The following is a 20,406-nucleotide window of genomic DNA, read 5'->3' as shown; positions in this document are numbered from 1 at the left end:
AGACAGGGGGAAGGCAGTGGGGGAATGTGGAGAGGAACTAAGGACGCCGGGAATCCCGGGGGACTGGGGTGCGCGGGGCGGGGGAATTCGGGGTGTGCCGGGGTGTGGGGAGGTGCGGGGGGGAGCGGGGAGGAGGAAGGGGGGGAAAGGAGGAGCTGGAGAGGTACAGGGTGTGCGGAGAGAGCTGGAGGGGGGCAGGGGGGAGCTGAGAGAGTTGTGGGGGTGCAAGGGGAGCTGGAGGGAGGCAGGGGAGAGCTGGAGAGAGCTGGAGGGGTGCGCCGGGAGCTGGAGAGGGACAGGGGAGAGCTGGAAAGGTGCACCGGGAGCTGGAGAGGGACAGGGGAGAGCTGGAGAGAGCTGGAGGGATGCAAGGGGAGTTGGAGAGATGTAGGGGATGCGAAGGGAGGGGAGTTGGGAGGGTGAGGGGGTGCAGGAGAACCTGAAAAGGTGCATGGGGGGCTGGAGGAGGGCAAGAGTGCGGAGAGAGCTGGAGAGGTGCAGGGCTTGCCGAGAGAGCTGGAGGGGTGCAGAGGGAGCCGGAGGGGTGCAGGGGTTGTGGAGAGAGATGAAGAGGTGCGGAGAGAGCTGGAGAGGTGCAGGGGCTGCGGGAAGGCGAGGGGCTGGAGGGGTGCAGGGGGGCAAGAGGGTGCGGGGGGAGCTGGAGAGGTGCAGGGGAGGCGCATGATGCCCCGGGGCGAGGGGGCAGGAGGAGCAGGGCAGCGTGAGCGCGGGGCTCCCGAGGGGCCGGGGTAGGAGCAGCCCCTGCCCGGCGGGGCACGAACCGGGGCAGCCACAGCCCGGAGCCAAAGGCGGGGCCGCCGGGGGCCCGGGCTGCGCTTCCCCGGGGTGGGAGAGCGGGGAGGGCAGCGCCGCCCCCCGCCGCTCCTCCCGCCGCCCGGGGGCGCTCGCGTCGCGCGTCGTGACGTCACCCGCGCGCGCCGCCAGAGAGCGGCACCGGCTGAGGGCGGGCAGCGGCACCCACAGGGCACCGGGAGCCGCACCGAGGTGGGGGAGCGGGGAGCGGCACCGAGAGGGCGCCGGGGAGGGGGATAGGTACGGAGAGGGCACCGGGAGCGGTACCGAGAGGGATGGGGAGTAGGGAGTGGTACCAGGGATCGGTACCGAGGGGACATCGGGCACCGGGAGCGGTATAGAGAGGGACGGGGAGCAGGGAGCGGTACCGGGGAGTGGAACCGAGAGGGCACCAGGGAGGGGGATCGGTACCGAGAGGGATAGGGAGCAGGAATCAATACTGGGGATCGGTACGGAGAGGGATGGGGAGTAGGGAGCGGTACCAGGGATCGGTACCGAGAGGGCATCAGGCACCGGGAGTGGTATAGAGAGGGACGGGGAGCAGGGATCAATATTGGGGATCGGTACCGAGAGGGATGGGGAGCAGGGATCAGTATTGGGGATCGGTACCGAGAGGGATGGGGAGCAGGGATCAATATTGGGGATCGGAACCTAGAGGGATGGGGAGCAGGGATCAATATTGGGGATCAGTACTGAGAGGGACGGGGAGCAGGGATCAATATTGGGGATCGGTACGGAGAGGGATGGGGAGTAGGGAGCGGTACCAGGGATGGGTACCGGGAGGGCACTGGGAGCGGTAGTGAGAGGGGTGGGGAGTAGGGAGTGGTACCAGGGATCGGTACCGAGAGGGCATCAGGCACTGGGAGTGGTATAGAGAGGGACGGGGAGCAGGGATCAATATTGGGGATCAGAACCGAGAGGGATGGGGAGCAGGGATCAATATTGGGGATCGGTACCAAGAGGGATGGGGAACAGGGATCAATTTTCAAGGGGTGTCTGGATGATGTTCTTAGTTATTTAGTTTAGTTTTCGGTAGTCCTGCCAGGAGCAGGGAGTTGGACTCAGTGATGCTTATGGGTCCCTTCCAACCTGAGATATTCTCTCCAGGGGAGAGGATGGCTTCATGAGATGACCATGTTAATAAAATAGGAGCCAGAGGATAAACATTGTTTTTTTGTGATCACTTCCAGGTTCTGGGAAAGATGACCACTCTCACACGGCAGGACCTTAACTTTGGGCAAGGTAATTGTTCTGCTACACTGCAAACTGCAAGGTTTCTTGTTGGCACAGGAGCTTGTGGGACTGTTGTCTGAGGGTTGCTCTGTCCTTAAACTTCCTGCAGCTAAGGGGAATCAGGTGAAATATGTGCAGGGGAAAAAAACCCTGAATTTCTGTGAATATATGGTGTTGCTTTGCACGCTTCCCACCTTTCCTGCTTCAGCATCCCTTACTGTTGTTTTTCAGTTGTTGCAGATGTCCTTTCAGAATTTCTGGAAGTGGCTGTTCACCTTATCTTATACGTCAGAGAAGTTTACCCTATTGGCATCTTTCAGAAGAGGAAAAAATACAACGTACCTGTCCAGGTAGGAGATTTTCCTGGAAGCTGACAGCCACACGGACAAGGAAAGTAGCAGGCATCAGTCAACACTCAACAGAACAAACAAACTTCCAGAGTTTGTTATAATGTGCAAGTTTATTCTTGAAGAGAACTTCATTCCTGTCAAAAGGGAAAACAGCCCTGTAGCTGAGGAGACAGCAGTACTCGTGGAACAAGCAGGTCACAGACAACAGTAGCAGAAAGCTTCCCCAGCTGTGAGCAGTAAGGTAAAGCCTGCTTCCTAGGAAGCAGGGATGACTGGAATATACTGTTCCTGATTGTCATGGTTTAGCCCTCGGCCAGCTAATTTCAGCAGCTAAAACTGAGCAGTTGGGCTCCCAAATCCCTTTTCTCCCCCAGCCCCAGGGAAAAGCAAAAGAGAAGTCAGATGAAAAAGACTTGTGGGTTGGAAACTAAACTATAACAGCTTTAATACTATGATGATAACAATAGCAACGATAATAAATGCACACAAATATATGAAGTCGCTCCCCCACCCCTTGATGACTGTAGATCACCACAAATTCTGCAGAGCCAGCTAGGAAGGGGTCAGCATCAGGAGAGAGCCGGACACAGGAACTAGATTCAGGAACACATGGATCCAAGATCAGGTGTAAACAAACAGATGAGGTCCTCACTGGTCATCAGCTACCACAGAAGAGAGCGAGACAAAAGCTCTCTTCTTTTTTTTTGAGCAACAAAGCTGGTGAAAGGGCTGGAGTACAGGCCTTATGAGGAGCGGCTGAGAGAGCTGGGGTTGTTTAGCCTGGAGAAGAGGAGGCTGAGGGGTGACCTCATTGCTCTCTACAACTACCTGAAAGGAGGTTGTGGAGAGGAGGGTGCTGGCCTCTTCTCCCAAGTGACAGGGGACAGGACAAGAGGGAATGGCCTCAAGCTCCGACAGGGGAGGTTTAGGCTAGACGTTAGGAAAAAATTCTTTACAGAAAGGGTCATTGGGCACTGGAACAGGCTGCCCAGGGAGGTGGTTGAGTCACCTTCCCTGGAGGTGTTTAAGGCACGGGTGGACGAGGTGCTGAGGGATATGGTTTAGTGTTTGGTAGGAACGGTTGGACTCGGTGATCTGGTGGGTCTCTTCCAACCTGGTTATTCTGTGATTCTGTGATTCTGAGACCCTCATGATTACTCAGTTTTATACAGAGTATGATGCATATGGTATGGAATAGTCTGTCAGTTTGGGCACCCCTGTCCTGGCCACCCCTCCCTGCAGGTGCGACCCTTCTTCATCTTGGACTTACGACACTCCACCAGCTCGAGCATGGCCTTGGTTGCTGTCTGCATCCCAGTGCCCTGTGTTACCACTTCTACAGAGAAGCATTGTCTGAAAAACATGCGGTTAACTTTCAGAAGATGAAGTTACTTAGATGAGACTGAGCTGAAGTTAGAAAACTGATTCTACCTCAGTTCAAGCCACAACACCGATATACCACAACTGTATGGGTGCAGTGCCTCAGCTAATTAACGCTTCTATGAAAGACTTACCGGTTTGAATTCGCAACTTAGTGGTGAAAAAATGTTACCTGACCTTGTATGACACCAGCACTTCTGTTTAAATCTTTCCATTTAGCATTGTCTTGGTTCCCATCAGAACACAGCTCTGACTGTTCACTGTGTTTGCCACAGATGTCCTGCCACCCGGAGCTGAATCGGTACATCCAGGACACGCTGCACTGCGTGAAGCCCTTGCTGGAGAAGGTAAGATCATATCAGGGAGGTGGTTGCAAATGGTTTTGATAGAGAATAAGAAAACATAAGCACTGTCTTCATTGCAGAATTTATTTACAAATTTACCACACACAATATTCTAGCTGATAAAGTTACTAACAAAAATAAAAAGTAACATCCATAACCTTTCCTTGCAGTTAAGGCTCTGCCTTGCTGCTGATTATTAGCATTATTAGCATGAGATTATATATTTATATATTTTCAGCTACATCATCCTACACATTAACTTCATATTCTGCTTTGGAATACATTTAAGTTCAAGCACCTGTCTGGCAGAATAGTTTGAATGCTTTGCTGTAAGCCAGCAAGCACAGGTAGGTTGGAACTGTAGGTTTTGTAAGAGAAAGGTCTGACCATACAAAACATGTCAGGATATAGGATGCTGGCAGATCTTGCATTTCTGCTCTTTACAGACGACCTTAATACACATTTAGAGAAGGGAAATAAGTCAGTTTTACATTGCGGTTGTACAAAGCTGCTGTATTTGGCCAATAGTCTATCGTAGAATCGTTTAGGTTGGAAAAGACTTTTAAGGTCATTGAGTCCATCCTAGCACTGCCAAGAAGTTAATCTCAACTTCCTCATTGTTGGCCATTGATGCAGTGAGATGGCTGTACATTTCTTCTTTGTTCCAAGACAGCATCTAGAGAAATGTACTTTTTAGTGCAATTCCTCTCCCTAGGCCTTAGTGACAAGCAATCAGTTTAACATCTGGCAAGGAAAGGGCTTTGCAAAAGCATTTTTTCTGATCAATAAGAATAATCTGACAGTGCTCAAGCTCTGGATATCTGCCAGTGCAGTGAGCCATAACGCACACTTTTATCAGAAGTATGTGAAGCACATTGGGAGCAGTAGACAGTTCGTTGTAAGGAAGGGATTTTTATCTCTGTTTTTGCAGAATGATGTGGAGAAAGTTGTAGTTGTAATCCTGGACAAAGAGCACCACCCTGTGGAGAGATTTGTCTTTGAAATCACCCAGCCACCCCTTCTTTCCATCAGGTAACGTTTCTGTTACTGCTTGCCCATGGCCTCCAGCTCCTGCCACCGCAGAGATGTTCTGGCAGCAGCTCCAGGCCCTCGTGCTTTGCTGCATGCCAGTAACGACTGCTGTCTCCTCAACAGTTCCGAATCCCTGCTGTCCCATGTGGAGCAGTTGCTGCGTGCCTTCATCCTGAAGATCAGTGTGTGTGACGCTGTGCTTGACAACAATCCCCCAGGTAGATGCATCCATACAGACTAATAGCACAGGATTGCTTGACTTGAAACAACAGGTAGTGTCCAATCCTCTATTAATTGTCCCCTGATGCGGAGCCTCCCATTCTTTTTGCAGGCTGCACCTTCACCGTTCTGGTTCACACGCGGGAGGCTGCCACACGGAACATGGAAAAGATCCAGGTGATAAAGGTGAGCGATATCTTTGGCTGCCTGGATTGTGTGTGAGTGAGCTGCAAAGACTGGAAATTACAGCGTTCTGGTCATCTCTGAGGTTAAGGCCGCTAGATGTTTTGAGTATGTAAGCTTCACGATACACTTTGCAACTTTGTTTTGAATGAGTTAAAATGTTTTACACTGACGAGGTGACTGAGCACATCGACCACACAGCAGCCACAATTGCAGACAATAGCTGCTTCAGTGCTGAATTAGATTGTAACAATGCTTGCTGCATAACGCCTGCTCAGTCACTTAATATTATTCCAACATATGAAACAGGTACTTGAATTTAATCAACAACAACAAAGCCCTCATCCCCACTTGCTTTGTACAGATGGCTGGTTCTTTATGAATAGCAAGGAAGAATAATATTCAAGTAACTAGTGGGGTTTACATTTTATCTTGGAGGAAAGTGTGTGCTGGTGACATTTTAAAGCTAGGTATTTTTTTAAGAATCCTTGCTTAGGTACAGGGAAACCTTTTTTCCCTGAGCCAAGTTATTTGGGTGTCCTAAGGCAAATAAATAAAGCTAGTGAAGTATAAAAATGGAAGTCTGCTCTGTACTGCTTGGTAATGGAAACTGGTGGTATAGAAGGCCAGCCTTTAACCTTACAAGGCAGGACAGAAATCCATACCCTGAGCGATTTGGAGTTGCAGTTAAATGCTGGTGTAATGCACATCACATGTGAGCTTAGGACATCAGAAGTGAGATGTCACCTTTGCAATAAGTAAAGTTAACATTATAACTTGATGCTGTAACCGAAGATAATTACGCTGAGTCACAGGGCCAAGTGTTAGGTTTTGCTGTTAGGAAAGGTTTGAGTTACCTGCTTCGTCCCTCAGCCACTGGATCTCATTCACTTAACGCTGACCTAGTGCTAACAAACAGCTCACCTTACAGAGCCTGCAGGCCTCTGCAAATAAAACCCCTTGTGCTCCTGCCCTAGGATTTCCCGTGGATCCTTGCTGATGAGCAAGACGTGCACATGCACGACCCCCGGCTTATTCCCCTGAAAACGATGACCTCTGATCTCTTAAAGGTGAGCAGAGCATTCTGGCCCAGTAGGAGGTTGGAATGGTGTGTAGTTCTAAGCTTTGTTGACTCTGACGCCAGCTCTGCAGTTTTCTGTAGGGTAACAATTTTAACACTGCTGAGCAGTAGCTTAGTTTTGCAGATAGCTGTGCCATTAATAAAAACAGGGCAAGATTCCTCATAACTAAATAGGAAATCTGGTTATGGGATAAGGTACAAACTCTTCCTATTTAGACAACTGCAAACATTTTTTTCCATTCACCTACCTGCATATCAAATGGAATCAGCGCTTGCTTCTCTCCTCCAGATGCAGCTGTATGTAGAAGAGCGAGCCCACAAAGGCACCTGATTTTAACTCTTCCTTGCCTTCAAGCCTCATCTGATCTTCCAGTGGAACAGGATATCACAAACCATACCTTGATAACCATCTCTTCAGTTGGCCTTCTGGGTGAATGTAGAGCAGCTGCTGCCTCTTTATTTCAAGTGCTCTTACCGCTGTAAATAGAACTGACTTGGAATGTGGAGCCAGAGCCTGTTCCGATGTACACTCGTGTGTTAGAGTGAGTATAGGGTCTGTTACAGTGAGTCCCTGGGGGTGGGGGCAGGATAGAAGCAATGCAGCATGCAGTCTGCACTCTGTACAGATCCAGGGCATCTCCACTGCACCTTGGTAGTAACGTACAGCGATCCATTACCTGCTCCACTAGAGCAACCGACTCATACTAAGGGTGAGCGAGGCCTTATGTGTGTCTGTCCGCTCTGACTGTCCCAAGAACTCTTCAATAAACATTAAATTTTACCATAGCTGAACTAGGCTGAGTTCTGTCCAAATCAGCCTCCCCACTCTTAAGCGAAGAAGTATTTTTATTTTGTATGGAGCTTTTGTATTTTGTGTGGAGCTTCCACCACTTTTTTTTCTATACCATTTCCGGAACATGTGTGGGATCTGTTGGTTCCTATGAGATGCTCTACAACCTTGGTTTCTCTCTTTCCCTTGGGAGAGCTTTCACTCAGGAGTGGCATTTGCAAGGTGGAATTTGTCCAGCAAAGACACTTGCTAAATGTCCTACTGCTAACAGGGAACAGACAAGGGAAACGCTGTTAATCCTGCACCTCTCAAAGGAGATGGAAGAAGGCCTCAGTATTGGCTCTGTGCGTACAGGGGTAGAAGACATGGTTCAGGGTATTTGAGCTAAGCTTGTTGGTCAGAACAAGCCAGTATAGTACATCCCTGCTTCCACCAAGTAAGAAGTGCAAGAACACTGTAGATCAAGGTTGTGTGCTGCTTCAACATTTTATATAGGGTTAAACTGTTCAGTACAAACCAAGTACTTTGGTAGTACAAAGGCGGTACGGAAAAAGCCCAGCACAATCAAAAGGCACTTGTGTTGTAAGGTAGCTACCTTAAGGGATTCCTTATCTCTTCTTTCTCCAGCTGTTTATTCAAACAATGATGGGCTGTATTTGGACAGGAAAGGAACGTACCGTTTTTATCAGATACGCTTCGAGAAATGGTAAGGAACTGAGTACTGGTGACACAGCATTTATGAAAAAGTGCTGATAGTTTCCTTATGTTATGAAAGGTCTGATATGAAAGATACATGTTTTTATGCATAATTAAACTGAAACAGGAAAATGCCATACAAAACTAGTCTCTTTCTAGCAAAGCCCTTAGGACTAAAATGTTTTACCAATGCTGTCCTCATCTCGTAAGTTCCATATGCAAGGAGGAAATAGTTTCTGTTTAAGACTTAATGTTTGGCTGTAGCACAGGGATATATTAACTAGAAAAGACCGACGTCTTCCTGCTATGGAAGGGCACTAGTAATAGCAGTAACATCCATGGTACAGGGAGACGAAAGATGGAAGGACAGAAGGCCTTCCAAAGGGCTGAGCCTGCAGAAGTTCTGCTCTGAACAAGGAGAGCTAGCTGCTTGTATTTGATATCAACTATGCAAGATAAAGCAAGGACGCTCACCCAAAAAGTGCAGACAGATAAGGACAACTGAAACCACCTTCTTACAGTCCTGAGGTAAAAGCAAACACTTCTCTTATGCTTTCATGACAATGTCATGGGCCCAATGGTGATGCTGCTGTTTGTCACTCGGATCCCGTACCATCCTGCCCAGCACTGGGTGTCTTGGCCTCCGTGCTGAAACCAGATGTAACGAACTCCAGGTGGGTAATTCTGGAAGGTGTGAGAAATCTGGAAATAAGAAGAAAATTCCCTCTTAATTTGCCTGAAAGAAATAGCGGCGACCTAGAAGTTAGGACAACTACGGTATGCGAGTCTGGTCTCTAGAAAAGCTCTTTTATTCAGCCCTCTGGCCTGAAATCCTCTCAAAGTCAAACCTAACATTAAGCTTGATTCTTAGGTATGTTTGTCATGCAAGCAAGAATGTAATGGGGAATGTACAGCCAATCAAATGAGTTAAACATTGTTAGCAGTTTAAGAACAGTAACGTTTACAATACTTTAAATGACAGCCATGCAGTGGTGTGAAAACAAAGCTTTTTGATCCAATAAAAACAAGAACTGTGCTCTTGTAACTTAGTTACGTAGACAAACCCAGAAACAATTAGAGAATGACACAGAACCCTGGGGGATACTCTTTAGACAACCCTGGGCACCTTCAAACGGAAACTAGCTCCTTCGTGGTGCTACTGCTCATTCTGGCCAGGGCTGACTTATCTTTTGTCTTGCGTAGAGGAGGCTGAGGAGCAGAGAAAGTAGGTCCGCTTGGGACTTTGGGCCAAGACAGACATGCAAGATTCAAGTGTCGCAACACTGACGTAAAGCTACTGCCCGCAGGGCTGCTGCTTACCTCTCTCCACAGTGCATCACTCCACTGCTCTATAACCACTGGCTCGGGGTGGAACTCATCCAGGACAAGGTAATCTTCAGAAAGCAGCCTCACCGTAATCTCATAGCGACACCCACAGTCAAATCTGGCAGCATACCTAGAGAGGCAGGGACCAAAGCGCAGGGTTGTATATACAGCATTCAATTTTCTTTAGCATTCAAAAACAGTCTCCAAAGGAATCCCCGTCTGCAGAGGAAAAGGAATGTCATCCCCACAGCTATGAAGCAGTACTAAAACTTCCACTCATCTTGCTTTTCACAGGATTGCCACCTCCCTAAAGCCCTGATGAAGAACTAATTTTATAGCATGAAAAGCTTCAGAGGCCTAGCTTATCTCTGGGCACTGCCACAAGTTCTCGGTTTTAGCACATATACATACCAGTCCTTGACTACAATTTCTGGCCGTTTCTCATCCATCAACTGATTCCAGTATCCTTCGTTCTGCAGGGTAATGAGTTGAGACTTGAAGCATGGCCTGCAACAATAGAAATAGTCACAACCTCACAAAATGTCTCTTCTGTCAACCTTCACGTTCTTCCAGGGAGCTTTACTCTCACCAAAAGCCCACCCGGACCCTGAAGGCCACCGAGGCTGGTGTGGCTAAGGCATGTCTTTTTCCATAGCCAGAACTAGACAAGGAAGTGAACTGATTAGCTTCACTCCTAGGTAAAGGAATAATTACATACAAGATGGATTAAGAGGAGTCCTGTGTATGTAGATCATATATTGGTAATGGGAAACTACTGCTTAACGGACGTAAAAACAGCTCATCCTCCTCCATCGACAGCATTTATTGCAAGCTGTTAGCATGACAAACAGCTTGCAATAAATGGTACCTATGAGGTACCAGAGCTTTGATCCTGCCAGGTAAGTGCATCTGATTCGCTTGGCAAACCTCAACCTTTGCCAGAGAAGCAGTGATCCCCATGTGGATTACCATGACTATGAAAAAGTTGTGAGTAATTCCTGGCAGGGAGAGAAATTTAGGACATACTGCAATCAGTTCTCTCAGCAGTACGCTTCTCTCTTCAGGCTAACCAGTATAAAAGGTTAATTAAGCTCCTTCCTTCTCCCACATGTGGGTTGACATTGAGTGACCTGCCTTCTAGCCCTAGTGCCTGTGCATACAGACAGGAGGAAGCAGGTCTCCCAGCTCCACATTACTGCAATCCAGTTCTTACCCATATGAAGTGACAAAGTATCTGTGTACGTCGGGGACTTGTATCTCTGTTCCGTGAGCTCCAGGCATAGCCTCAATCCTCCATTTATCTCCTTCATTATGATCAAGCTTCCAGTGATGGAAGTTCTCTAAAAACATTGATATCAAAGGTAGGTGTTAGGACTCCACTTTCCAGCAGTATCTCTGCCTATGTTAAAGAATCAGCTACAAAACAATGGGAACCTTTGAGGAGCTTTCAGGGACGCTATATTTTTCCTACAGCTGAAAGCGACTCTTCATGTTGCCATGACTTTTAGTGTGGCTGTCAGCAGCTAGGACAATAGGTAGCAACTTTCTGACCACACCAGAAACTCATAATTGGTAATAAAGTAGAATCCTAGAACGTCCTGAGTTGGAAGGGACCCAGAAGGATCATTAAGTCCAACTCCTGTCCCTGCTCAGGACACCCCAACATTCACACCTTGTGTCTGAGGGTGTTGGCCAAACACTTCTGGAGTATTGTCAGGCTGGGCACTGTGACCACTTCCCTGGGGAGCTGTTCCAGTGCTCCACTACCCTCTGGGTGAAGAAACTTTTCCTAATACTCAGCCTAACCCTCCCCAGCACATCTTCCTGCCATTCCCTCGGGTCCTAGCATTGGTAAGGAGAAAAGATCAGCACTGTGAGAGACTGTATTGAAGGCTTTACTGAAATTAGTAAGATTATATCAACTGAATTCCCTTGGTCAACTAGGTGGGTAACCTTGTCATAGAAATTAAGTTTGTCAAGTAGAATTACTGTAGTCATATTAGTCAAGTGTTTGACAACAAAAATTCCCCAGCTGCCCAGATTTTTAATCTCAGTAACTGGTAGTTTCATTAACGTAATGTACTTGCAACTTTTCCAGTTGCAACCACACATACGTGTTTACCAACAGTTCATCTACCCACAGCAGTTCCACCAAGGGCGTTTCCTCATGGATCTGATTTGGCAGAGATCCGAGACTTCATCTCGAGACTTCTACCCACCATAGTTCTGCCATGGGTGTTTCCCTGTGGGTCTGACCCGGCAGAGATCTACGAGCAGCCCGACAGTCCCAGCCACCACGAGTACTTGAGTAATGCAGGACACTGACTCATTTCTGAGGAAACACCCGTAGCTCTCTGCCATAAATATCGAAACCAACCTTCAGCGCAGGGGTTTTTGATTAAGTTTTTCTTCAACATGCAGAGGATGTAGAAGATTTTCCAGTCGGAGATGCTCTTGTCCAAGCCCTGCCTGTAGAAGCCATCCCGCTGGCACTTGCGCTTCCAGAGGGTGGCCAGTTCCACCACCGCCCGCCACTGCCTGCACACCAGCCTGCAGGCACAGCTCAGGTCGCGGGCGGGCAGCAGCGACAGCAGCTCCACCAGCACGTCCTCGGGGAGGTCTCCGATGGTGGTCATGGCAGCTCCAGCAGTGGGATGGAGGGAAGTGCAAGGGAAACCCCGCTGAGAGCCTGCCCACACAAGCAGGGTTGGTTCCAGTGACTAACGGCAAACACTGAGCCTTGCCCCAAGCCAAGATCCTGGCCCCAAGCCCCCAACTCTGAGCCAAGCGGAACCCAGCCCCCAGCCCTAGCCCTGAGCCGAACTGAACTGAGGCCCCAGCCCCGAGCTGAGCTGAACCAAGACCTCACCCCCACCCCCAGCCCTGAGCAGAGCCAAGCCCCCCCTTCACTTGCAGCCCAACTCCAAGCCCCCTGCCTTGCCCAGCCCCAAGCCAAGACCCCAGTCTTGAGCCCCCCACACCCATCTCAGCCCCACGTCAAGCTCTCTGCCCTGCCCAGCTCAGCCCAGCCCTGAGCCAAACTAAGCCCCCTGCCCCATTGCCCTCCACCTGTCCCAGTCCCAAGGCCCCTGCCCTGCCCAGAGCTCCCAGCCCAGTGCCAAGACCCCCGCCCAGCCCTGACCCCCATCCTTGACCATCCCCAAGCCCCACATCGGTCCCATCCCTAACCCCCAGCCGTGCCCCCAGCCAGCTGTGCCCCCCAGCTCCAGGCCCCTGTCCCAAGCCCCCTGCCCGCCGCAGCTCCAGCCTCGACCCCCATCCCAGGACCCTCGCCCAGTCCCGACCTCCATCCCCAAGGCCCCAACTCCCAACCATCCCAGTGCTGATGCCCATCCCTGTGCCAAGACCCCTGCCCAGCCCTAACCCCCATCCCCACCCAGCCTCAACCCCCATCCCCTTGCTTTCATCCCTCTCAGCCCCGACCCCCATCCCTGATCCCACCCCCACGTCCCCAGCCCTGAGCCCCCATCCCTGACCCCTCAAGCCAGCCCCGACCCCCATCCCTGATCCCACCCCCATGTCCACATCCCCGAGCCCCCATCCCTGACCCCTCAAGCCAGCCCCGACCCCCATCCCTGACCCCAACTCCACGTCCCCAGCCCCGAGCCCGCATCCCTGACCCCTCGGCCAGCCCCGACCCCATCCCCACGCCCTCATCCCCTTGTCCCCATCTCTGTGCCCCCTGCCCAGCTCCGACCCCCATCCCTGACCCACCCTCCCATCCCAGACTCCCATCTCCACGCCCCAAATTCCCAACCCCCCCCTCTCCTTCCCCTCCCTGACCCCCACCCCCCAAATCCTTGAGCCCCCATCCCCGCCCTGCCCCGACCCCCATCCCTCACCCCCGTTTCCGTGCCCCAATCCCCGGTCCCCCCCTGTCCCTCCCGGTCCCCCTCCCGTCCCCACCTGCCGGATGCGCGGCGCGGCCCTTCCGCGGGGCGGCCCGGGGGGGGGCGGGCCCCGCGCGCTCCCCGCCCCGCTGCCCTTTATCAGCGGGGCGGCCCCGGGGACCCGCGGCGAGCGGAGGGAGGAGGGACACCCCGAGAGGTACCGGGGTGCAGGGAGGGACCCTGGGGGGACCGGGGATGGAGAAAGGGGGAGAAACCCCGGAGGTACCGGGGATGGAGGGAGTGGGGGATCCTGGAGGTACCAGGGGATGGAGAGAGTGGGGGATCCTGGAGGTACCAGGGGATGGAGAGAGTGGGGGATCCTGGAGGTACCAGGGGATGGAGAGAGTGGGGGATCCTGGAGGTACCAGGGGATGGAGAGAGTGGGGGATCCTGGAGGTACCGGGGATGGAGAGAGTGGGGGATCCTGGAGACAGGATGGAGAGAGTGGGGGATCCTGGAGGTACCAGTGGATGGAGAGAGTGGGGGATCCTGGAGATAGGATGGAGAAAGTGGGGGACCCTGGAGATACCAGTGGATGGAGAAAGTGGGGGATCCTGGAGATACCAGTGGATGGAGAGAGTGGGGGATCCTGGAGGTACCAGGGATGGAAGAAGGGGGAGGAACCCTGGGGGTACCAGAGGATGGAGGGAGTGGGGGATCTTGGAGATACTAGGGGATGGAGGGAACCTGGGAGGATGGAAGAAAGGGGAGGAATCCTGGAGGTACCAGGGGATAATAGAGGGAGTGGGGAACCCTGCAGCCACCAGGGTTATGGAAAGAGTGGGGGACCCCAGGAGGCACAAGGGGGATGGATGGGAGAAGGGGGACCCCAAGAGGTCGGGGGTGGGGGGGGCTGGAGAAGTGGGGACCCTCCAGGCAGCACTGGAAGGATGGAGGGGGGTATCCTGGCAGGTACCAGGAGCTGCAGGGGATGAGGAAAGTCATCCAAGAACCCTCATCCCCTCCCCCTTCCCCCTGTGTGTGCGGGAAAGCCTGGCTAAGCAAGGAGAGCAGAAATGCTCCATTGGGTGAGGCAGGTGGAATTCCTGCAGGGGGTGAAATCGGTATGATTGCTCCTTTTTTTTCTCTTTTAAAAACCACATTTTACCCTTCAGGTCTATGGTTGAGGCTTAAGCGGGTGCAAAATCCCCAATGCTGCCCCCTAAAAAGCTAGGGAATTTCAAATGACAGTCATCTCCTGCTGTCTGCAGTGCAGAGAGAGGACAGACAGCTCTGCACCTGGAACATCTGGATTTAGGATGCTGTTAGTGACTCCCTATTCCTTCCTTCCCCTTGCCAGGCTGGGCACTGCCACATTTCATCAAGCAGTTCATCAGGATACGCGACCCGCTTTGTTCCTAGCGCTCTCCTAGACTCCTGAGGAGTCTGGCTGCGTCCCCGCAGTTTGCTGCAGTCTCGGCAGCTTCCCAGCAGCAGGACTCAGCTGAGATGGAAGCAGAGTCCCAGCGCATCCCGCACAGATGACACGGGGCCCTGAATCTGCACACTCATCTTCCCTTATTCCTGCATCACCCAGGCCTCGGACTCAGGGCAGCAGAGCAGTCGGGAGTCAGGATGCAGAATTAGGACCTCAAGTTCGAGAACACACTTTTGACTTAATTGTTCAGGTCGTAAGGCCAGAAAAAAAGGAATGTTAGAGAATATCAATAGAGTTATTTTCAGCTGTGCTCAGATATATATTTTTATAAAGCCTCATGACTAAGGAGATTTAAGTGGTAGCCTCTTGAGGGAAAGCCTTTCAGGTATAGAATGAACCACTGCAAATGCGGTTGGCAAGATGCTCGCCACTGATACTTAGATATTGCTTTGCAGCATTTCATAGAATCACAGAATTACTAATCCTCCAGGACTGTCAAGTCCAACCATCGGCCCAACACCCCTAGGCCTACGAAACCATGTCCTGAAGTGCCACATCTATGAGTTTTTTGAACCCCTCCAGGGATGGAGATTCCACTACTGCCCTGGACAGCCTCTGCCAGGGCTTCACCACTTGCAGTATAGATTTTTTTTTTTCCTAATATCCAATCTAAACCTCCCCGGCACAACTTGAGGCCATTTCCTCTTGACCTATCCCTGCTTAGAAGAGAAGATTTGTTATCAGTGATGTTCATAAAGGCAGAACAAACACCCAGATGCCTCACTCTGCAGGGGAGGTTGTTACTAAGAAGCAGATTTCTGCAGCAGCAGAGATTTCTGGAAGGACTGATTCCAGTCTGGGAAACTGGCAAACTGTCCACGACTGCAGGTGTCAACTGCTTGCATTTCGTGGATGGATTTAACTAAGGGCTTCACCTGGAACATAAAATATTGATCTGCTCACATGCTTGAGGGTACTGACTTCATAGAGGCCTTAAGATTAGGAAGCAATCTCTGCCACCCAAATCCTGCTTTCGGATAACGTGATTATTTTCCCTTTTTTTCTAATGCACTAGAGTTTGACATCACCGCAGAGCCTCACTTCTGAAGGACCACTGCGTGACCACTGCTTTTCTCCTCTTTCTCAGAAAGCCTCACCCAGCTTGGCCCGAGGATGGAGTCCCTGCCCGAAGCAGTCCTGATCAGAATCCTGGCTTCCATACCTGCGGTGGATTTGGTGCTGGTGTGCCGCCTGGTCTGCTGCCAGTGGAAGAACCTGGTGGATGGAGCCGCACTTTGGATCCTGAAGTGTCAGCAGGAAGGCCTCGCTGGAGCAGAGTCAGAGGAGAATGCAGAGAACTGGCAAAACTTCTACTTCCTGAGTAAGAAAAGGAAGAATCTCATCAAGAACCCGTGTGGTGAAGGTGAGAGACAAGCATAACAAGCCCTCAGATTTCAGAGATGACCAGTCACAGGGAATTTGGCATCTCCAGTCTTTGGAAAAACAACTTTAGTTGCCATTGGGTTACAGCATTTTCTTCTTGCCCAAGTCAAATCACTTAATGCATGCAGTGAAATCATTTAATGGACACGAATGCCTTTGATAATCAACCTTTGCGGAGGGCTCTACTTGACATCAACTTTACTTAAGCCCCTGCAGGGATCAGAATCACGTTTGAGAGACAAAAGTGTCTGTTGCAGAGCCCGTGTCTGGTGCAGTAATGGTACTGGCTTGTAGATTTCCAGATTTTTTCTTGCCAAACCATGGGATGAATGATCAAGCCTTTCCCCACGCAGGAGCTGGTCTGCCCTTAGCTCACCAGGCACCTCAGGCTTCCTTCCTTGAAGCAGCTCAGGCAAATCTTGTTTGTACCCTCCTTACTCCAGCCCGTGATACAGAGCTGTGCGCGTACCCCATTTGCCATTACTCTGATAATCTATGGACTTCATTTGCCACATCTACAGGGTGCTTAGCAATAAGCAAGTAACCAAGCCTCATAACCCAAGCAGCAACAAATACATTTCACACATCAGAGACCAAAGCAATATCAACACAGCTTCCCCATTTTGTTTACAGATTACTTTTCTGCAAGCTTTTCCCAATGTCCACGTTCCCTCTGGCTAAGGCCAGCAAAGTCCAGTGTTTAGTGCCAAGCTGCTTCTAGAAATACCACTTAGCAATTTAGACAAGTTAGCAATAAAGCAATTAGCATCTCTCCCTGGGCTATTCCTTAGATTATGACACTCATAGTGCTGCCCCAGTTCAGAATACCTACACAATTTCACTTTTCTTAAGTGTTTTCTTAAATAAACCCTCCCACACACAGTGATTTGGGTGAGTAATGGTAAAGTTTGTTAATATTGCATTCAACCAGACTAAAGGTTTTTACCTGAGCTCTACTTAACAAGCAAATCCCTACTCTACATACAAAATTAATGCTGCATCGAACAGTGTCCCTTTCCCAAGTCAGAGAGGGTCTGGGTCCCCAGGGGTCACAGAAACTAAGACTCATCTGAGTCTCTTTTCTGCCATTTGCAGAAGACTTGCAGCACTGGGGAGAGGTAGAGAATGGAGGTGATGGCTGGAAAATTGAAGAGCTCCCTGGGGACTTCGGGAAAGAATTCCCTAGCGAAGAAGTCCATAAATACTTTGTTACTTCTTATGAGTAAGGCTGCTTTCTTCTCTTATTCAGGGAAGGGGACGTTTTTGGCTCCCCTGGTCCTGGGAGAGACTGTGATACCAATTAACTTCTCGCATTTCAGGTGGTGTCGAAAGGCTCAGGTCATCGACCTTCGGGCTGAGGGCTACTGGGAAGAGCTGATGGATACAACCCAGCCAAAAATTGTGGTAAAAGACTGGTAAGTAGCAGGGATGCCTCAGAAGGCAGGCAGAGAGTCAAGAGAGAGAAGGAAGGGCAGGGAGGGCATGTATCTAGGCTTTAAAAGCTCAGCTCCCACATCCACTAGATGTGGGCCAGGGCTTGGGCTTGGCTTACAGAACCACTGGCAGCTCCCACAAGCTTCAAATTGTTCGTGCTTATAGCCTCTGAAGTCTGGTTTCCTGTGGTGGATGAGGGGAGGTGGTGGGTTGGGGTAAGGATCGTTACAGATTCCCACTTCCAACCAAGACTTGATGAGATTGGTAGAGCCTGCGATCATCAAGAAGCAGTTGCTCGCTCTGGCTCTTTGCCGAGTTCATATAGGTAGGGCTTGGATCTCCTTGCAGGTATGCAGGACGCAGCGATGCCGGCTGCCTCTACGAGGTCTGCGTGAAGCTGCTGTCAGAGAATGAAGATGTTCTGGCTGAGTACAGAAGTGAGACTATCGCCATCCCACAGGACAACGATGCCAACTGGACTGAGGTGAGTTACAGCCGTGGGGTAAACAGGTGACACCTAACTTGCATGAGCTGGGAATATTTTCATAGAATCATAGAATCACTAGGTTGGAAAAGACCCACTGGATCATCGAGTCCAACCATTCCTATCAAGCAGAGAGAAGCAGGAGAGTCCTCCTGGAGGAGGAGAAGGCTCTGTCTTGTGTTCTGTGGAGCCATGAGCCTGTGACTGCACAAAGGGATTACACTGGAAGGCTACCTTACATAAAACTTGGGCCACCTCTGCGGGTGTAAGATGAAGGAGATGCCCAGCTGGGAGAGGTTCAATGGCCTCTAAACAGCAGTGGGATCAAAGCTCCTCCCAATAACTCCCACTGTAAAGATCTTCATTGTTACCCAACTTGGTAGGTATGACTTGGGCGGGTGGGGTTGAAGGCTCTGTAGCTTCATCGTGGTTTGACGCTTTCCAACAACCGTTTTGTCTCTTGTCCCAAAGATTTCACACACCTTTTCCAGCTATGGGCCTGGGGTCCGCTTTGTCCGCTTCGAACACGGTGGCCAGGACACGCTGTTCTGGAAGGGATGGTATGGTGTACGTGTTACCAACAGCAGCGTGACAGTGGAGCCGTAGCTGTGCTGAACTGGGGGCTGCATGCTGGAGCTGACTTCCCTCAGGACATCCCATGGCCTTTGGATGGTTTCTGCACGGTGCTGCTTCCAGGCCGTTGAGCATACAGCCTTTCTGCCTATGAACGTGCGTGTGTGTGATGCCAGGAGCCACCACCTGTCTTTCCTCAGGGGGACAATGCAAAGACCACGATTAGATTGATGAGTGCGCTGCATCAGACTCAGCCTTGCTGCTTGCACTGATGTTCTCTCTCAGACGGGAGACGACCTAAAAATCATGCAGACCTTACTCTTCTCCTCAGCCACCAACCTCTAGCACCCAGCCCAAGCTAGACACCCCTCCTGCCTGCTTCCCACACCTAGACACCCCTTAACTTCTAAGGAGGACTTTGGGCATATTTTCTGGAAGTTAAAGAGTGGGGGAAAAGGAAGAAAGAAGAGCGTAGACCTTGTGTCTGAGAATGTACCAGGGAAACACAGAGCCCTGTCACATTTGTCACCAGCTGCTTCCATGGCCTGCAGCGAGAACCTAGCTTCTCCCATTTATAAATAATAGATGCGATTGCTTGGCTGTCAAGTGCTGTTAGTTTAGCTTTTAGTGATAATGCCAAGCATTAGGGGCTGGATCCTTCTCCCTTACACTGTTCCCGGCATCTGTTTATCAGGGAGAGTGTTGGGAACGTTAAGTCTCTCTGGTGTCCTGCTCTAGGGCTTCACTTGGCTCCCTCAGACAGATGGTAACGGGCAGTAAGTGCTGGGAGAGAGAGAGAACTTAGGGGAAGGGGTTAGAAGCAAACTGGAGAGGGGGTCCAGGAAAAAAATTCATCTACCCCTTCCCTGACCTCTGCATGCCTCATGCAGCACTCGCCCTGGGCATCCTCTGCATCTGACTCTTTGCAGGCAGGAGACATTCTTCACGCAGAAAGCTGTTAATAGCCCCACTTAACTCAGTTCTTCCTGCCTACTAACAGTGTCTGCAAAAAGTACACGTCTGCCTCCACTCCATATGCTCGCTGACAAGGCAGCACTTTGTACCCACTCCCACTAGTGCCTCTCGATACCGCTCAGGGCTGTCACCCATCATCCTGAACAAAGACATCTCAGCTTCCCTGAGCCAAGCCTGTTCTTGCTCGTCAGCTCTCTCAGAAGAGCATCCCCCTAATAGAGCCGGTGTTGCCTAGAGAGATAGGCACTTATATTTTTGTGTCCACCTGCCTGTCTTCTCTTCCCGGGCTGCCAGTGCGTACCTACTGAAATGCCACTTTGCATCAAAGTGCATCGTTACAAGTGCAGTGTGCTAGTGTTACCTGTAGCCAAAGGAGAGCTTCCTCTGCTTCATCGGGCTTCCTGCAGCGCTGCACCTCGATGCCTCGGGCACGCTGGTCTTCCAAACCACAGCTGTGCCAAGCCAGAGCCCAGGCAAACATAATAAAACGACACAATTGTGTGTGGATCTTCCCTTGTGTGCTGGGTGTTTGTGTCCTGTGCTTAAGCATGCTGCTTCTGTTCAGTTCTAGAATTATAGAATCATAGAATAACCAGGTTGGAAGAGACCCACCGGATCATCGAGTCCAACCGTTCCTATCAAATTCCTATTATGTGGAACGATGGCAACCAGTCCTATCCAAAAACCAGGAGTCGTTATGTCCTGTATAACACCATGAATCTCCCAGAAAGAGGTACATGCTTCATTCTCTGAGCCAGCAG

At 50.7% G+C, this 20,406-nt stretch overlaps 3 protein-coding genes across 5 annotated transcripts; 2 read left to right on the top strand and 1 right to left on the bottom strand.

Moving 5' to 3' along the window:
* Positions 1-43: 43 nt before the first annotated feature.
* Positions 44-7,421, top strand: MAD2L2 (mitotic arrest deficient 2 like 2). 2 transcript variants are annotated; one of them, XM_069874993.1, is made up of 9 exons: positions 44-68; positions 2,004-2,055; positions 2,278-2,396; positions 4,052-4,123; positions 5,052-5,152; positions 5,276-5,370; positions 5,484-5,557; positions 6,532-6,624; positions 6,925-7,421. In XM_069874993.1, exons 2-9 carry the CDS (start codon positions 2,016-2,018, stop codon positions 6,964-6,966), a joined length of 636 nt encoding a protein of 211 aa, XP_069731094.1. In that variant the 5' UTR covers positions 44-68; positions 2,004-2,015; the 3' UTR covers positions 6,967-7,421. The 2 variants fall into 2 exon arrangements, with proteins under 2 accessions (XP_069731094.1, XP_069731093.1); XM_069874992.1 differs by lacking the exon at positions 44-68 and adding an exon at positions 941-1,005.
* LOC138730124 (F-box only protein 6-like) lies at positions 5,041-13,395 on the bottom strand. 2 transcript variants are annotated; one of them, XM_069874984.1, is made up of 7 exons: positions 13,375-13,395; positions 11,825-12,136; positions 10,661-10,787; positions 9,859-9,954; positions 9,442-9,577; positions 6,884-8,823; positions 5,041-5,519 (listed from the first exon to the last, which is right to left on the bottom strand). In XM_069874984.1, exons 2-6 carry the CDS (start codon positions 12,081-12,083, stop codon positions 8,677-8,679), a joined length of 765 nt encoding a protein of 254 aa, XP_069731085.1. In that variant the 5' UTR covers positions 12,084-12,136; positions 13,375-13,395; the 3' UTR covers positions 5,041-5,519; positions 6,884-8,676. The 2 variants fall into 2 exon arrangements, with proteins under 2 accessions (XP_069731085.1, XP_069731084.1); XM_069874983.1 differs by lacking the exon at positions 13,375-13,395 and having other exon boundaries at positions 5,041-5,607; positions 11,825-12,205.
* Positions 13,396-15,885: 2,490 nt separating this feature from the next.
* Positions 15,886-20,174, top strand: LOC138730126 (F-box only protein 2-like). The gene is made up of 5 exons (XM_069874990.1): positions 15,886-16,159; positions 17,275-17,401; positions 17,499-17,594; positions 17,962-18,097; positions 18,569-20,174. The coding sequence occupies exons 1-5, from the start codon at positions 15,910-15,912 to the stop codon at positions 18,701-18,703; spliced, it is 744 nt and encodes a 247-aa protein (XP_069731091.1). The 5' UTR covers positions 15,886-15,909; the 3' UTR covers positions 18,704-20,174.
* Positions 20,175-20,406: the final 232 nt, after the last annotated feature.

This window comes from Phaenicophaeus curvirostris, chromosome 22 (assembly GCF_032191515.1).
Source record: "Phaenicophaeus curvirostris isolate KB17595 chromosome 22, BPBGC_Pcur_1.0, whole genome shotgun sequence".
Classification (NCBI taxonomy): domain Eukaryota; kingdom Metazoa; phylum Chordata; class Aves; order Cuculiformes; family Cuculidae; genus Phaenicophaeus; species Phaenicophaeus curvirostris.
Note: the sequence above shows the minus strand (reverse complement) of the source record. Positions and strands in the feature narration are given on the sequence as shown.